Here is a 3,398-nt window from a genome sequence, read left to right as displayed (position 1 = left end):
AGATAAATATATAGATACATTTACATTTATTCATTTAGCAGACGCTTTTATCCAAAGTGAATTACAGGAATACAATAAGCGATTAATCACAGGGAGTGCTCTTAATACAAAGTTTCAGACATTGTTCAGATTAGTACAAGTACAACACAGGGGGGATTAAGGAAAGAGAAAGTAAAGTTTTAGTTTTTTTTAGGATGCAGTCAAATGTTGACAAAAGATATGAGTTTTCAGCTGTCGCTTGATTCAGCATTACGGATGTGGGTGGGAAGATCATTCCATCAGCCAGGAAAGGTGAATGAAAATGTTCTGGAAAGTGATTTTGTGCCTCTCTGTGATGGTACCACGAGGCGTCGCTCACTTGTAGATCTCAGGCTTCAGAAAGGGATGTAGATTCGTAAGAGTGAGTGGAAGTAGGAGGGTGCTGAGCCCGTGGCTGTTCTATATGCAAGCATCAATGTCTTGAACTTGATGCGGGCCGCAACGGGTAGCCAGTGCAGGGAGATAAAGAGAAGAGTGATGTGGGCTCTTTTGGGCTAGTTGAAGATCAGCCATGCTGCTGCATTCTGAATCATTTGAAGAGGTTTGATTGTGCATGATGGAAGTCCAGCCAGAAGAGCATTGCAGTAAGTCCAGCCTAGAAATTACAAGGGCCTAGACAAGAATTTGTGCAGCATGCTCCGTTAAGAAGGGCCCATCTTTCTGATGTTGTGCAATGCAAACCTGCAAGATCGAGCGGTTTTTGCAATGTGGATAGATAGTTAGATAGATAGATAGATAGATAGGAAATGAAGGCATATTTTATTTTGTTATATATTGATCACAACTGTCCTTGATGTAAAGGCACTGGGAGGCCATAGATGATTGTCCTTCCATGTATTGTACAACAGAAAGTGAGACAACATAAAGATTTTAAATATATAGTATTTTTTCTAAAATTAATTTTTAAATATTATTTTCATGTCGTCACCGTGGAGAAGAAAAACCTTTATAACACTGCCATGTAGACAGACTGCCTCATTCTATCGTTCAATGCTGAAGAGAGCTCTAACCTAGAAGCCTTAAAAGTACTGGTCTAGCGGTCTAGCAAGGAAGCAGCCTATGATGCAGCCCTCATTTTTCAGCGTTCGGACGCAATTAAATTTACATTACATTTACATTTACATTTAGTTAATTAATTAATTAATTTATTTTATTAAATCACGTCCGTATGTTCGCCCAATGAACTGTAAGTTATTACTATTCATAAGCACAGCCTGCACCTTAATAACACTGGGCGAACGTCACCTTATGTGATTAATATTTATGATCCTGCCTTCACCATAGTAGGCTTGATACATTCGTGGGCGGGCTATACTAGAATAGTCTGCAGAACAGTATCTTAGGTGATTTCTAAACGAAATCAACACAGACCCACTATATTAGAAGAAATGGAGGACACAAAGCCTGAGGAGACGAATGTGGAGGAGCAGAAAGTGAGTATATTTGAAGATTTTGAAATCAAACCGCTACAGTCAGTCAGATTTGAGCTTTTCCGCTATATAACAGTAACGTTATATACAGACTCGGGTAAGTCAGATCGAATCGAAGACACATCGAATAAAAAGCGATTTTCGCATAAAACCTGCTGTAATATCCCTAATAGATGTGACTATTGCTTTATGCTCTGTCTGTTTAGTGTATTTGTATATTGTTCAAAGCTCTGCTGCTCACCACAAATGTATAAAGGCCTTCAACCATCAAATAACGTACCAATATTTTAATTGAATCTTAGAAACGACCAGCTTATTAAATCACCTGATAGATAAATAGACATATATATGTTGAGATGTGATTAATAATTATGCTACAGTTGGTTTGTTTTGTTTTGTATTGGGTTGTGATGGTGTCAGTTAGCAGTTAGCATGTGAAGCTAAGTTTACTGTTGAACAGCATTCAATATATTGACCTTAAATGTGTTTTATAACCTAACTTACTTCTCGTCACAGTGTGTGTACATCAACTGAGGGAGATCCGTATGGATTTACATAAAGAGCTTAGAATGACACAGTTCTGAAGCACCATACAACAAACAAAACTGCACCATGATTCCATTGAAAATAATGAATACATTCCTAAGCTCCTAACAAAATTCCAGTTAATGCTGCCCTAAAATTGAAATGAAGTGAAATTGAAAAATGTTTTAGCACTAATGATTTTTCCTTGTAGACATTGATTTATTTAAAAAATAAGAAAACAATAATAATAATAATAATAATATTTAAATGAAATCTATCATTTGACAACTAAGCATTTTCACACAAGCTGTTGTTATCAACATGGCTCTAATTTGTCTTTTTTTTTCTTGAAAATTAATATGTATGTACTCCACTTTTAACTCAATACTGCAACTGCACACATAGTCTCGAACTGCATGAGTACAATCAATCTGATTTATATATACAGTGAAAAGTATCAAAGTATCAATGAGCCTTGTTTAAGTGTCAGCACTTGCTGAATGCTGCTGACCAATCAAATTTGTGGACCAGTGTAATGTGAGATCCTAGAACCCCCCGTCAGAATCATATTCCTCTATGCCTTTTTAAAAACATGCCACATTATAGGGATTCTAGTTAATCAAAATAGCTTTTTTAACCATGTAGCACTATGCCAAGCTAGTAGGTTAAGTGGTTAGCTCTTTAATCAAAGGCTAACTGAAAACTGAAAAATATTTTAATAACACCTCAGTACATGGAAGGAGAAAAGAAGCCACTTTTTAAATAGATAATAATGGAGGAGAGGTTTCATTAAGTTTTAAAATAAAATGTTTATTTGACATGTTTGAAATGTTTAAGACAGCGTCTTTAGGACATGGCAGCGGAAACAACAAAACTACAGCGAGAATAAAAGTTACGCCTTCTTTCTTTGCGTGAACATTTGGGCGGCGTTAATGCAAATCTTCCCACAGAGCGACGTAGGTATGTGGGAGCGTGTTAGAACGAGCCGTTTTAGGTAGGTGTGGCTGACTCTTAACTTTTATAAAGAATATCTCTTTGGATTTGAGACTTTAGAAAAATTGAAATCGCATCATATGACCCCTTTAAGCTGTTAGCGCTATGCTAACCTTGTGTGCAAAGTTGTTAGCATGCTGAAAACACAAAGAAAGGGAAATGTTTAATTTGACCAATCTATTACAAATTCTATTACAAAAGATTTTTGTTTTTGATCTCATTTGACAAAACTTTTCATTCATCAAAGAATCATAAAAAAATATAGCATGGTTTCCACAAAATATTAAGCAGCACAACTGTTTCATAATTGATAGGAAATGTTTCTTGAGTGCCAAATCAGCATATCTGAATGATTTCTGAAGGATCATGTGACACTGAAGACTGGAGTAATGATGCTGAAAATACAGCTTT

General features: G+C 36.0%; 1 protein-coding gene across 1 annotated transcript in view; it reads left to right on the top strand.

The window, feature by feature from the left end:
- The first annotated feature begins 1,288 nt into the window (after window positions 1-1,288).
- Window positions 1,289-3,398, top strand: part of arpp19a (cAMP-regulated phosphoprotein 19a) — an 8,164-nt gene continuing 6,054 nt past the window's right edge. The window contains exon 1 of the mRNA XM_016518033.1: window positions 1,289-1,472. Within this exon, the coding sequence (XP_016373519.1) occupies window positions 1,428-1,472 (45 nt within the window). The 5' untranslated portion in view covers window positions 1,289-1,427. The remainder of the gene's footprint in view (window positions 1,473-3,398) is intronic.

Source organism: Sinocyclocheilus rhinocerous, unplaced genomic scaffold (genome assembly GCF_001515625.1).
Source record: "Sinocyclocheilus rhinocerous isolate Xijiao unplaced genomic scaffold, SAMN03320098_v1.1 scaffold1545, whole genome shotgun sequence".
Taxonomy (NCBI): domain Eukaryota; kingdom Metazoa; phylum Chordata; class Actinopteri; order Cypriniformes; family Cyprinidae; genus Sinocyclocheilus; species Sinocyclocheilus rhinocerous.
The sequence above is the reverse complement of the archived record's forward strand: the minus strand, read 5'-3'. Positions and strand labels throughout refer to the sequence as shown.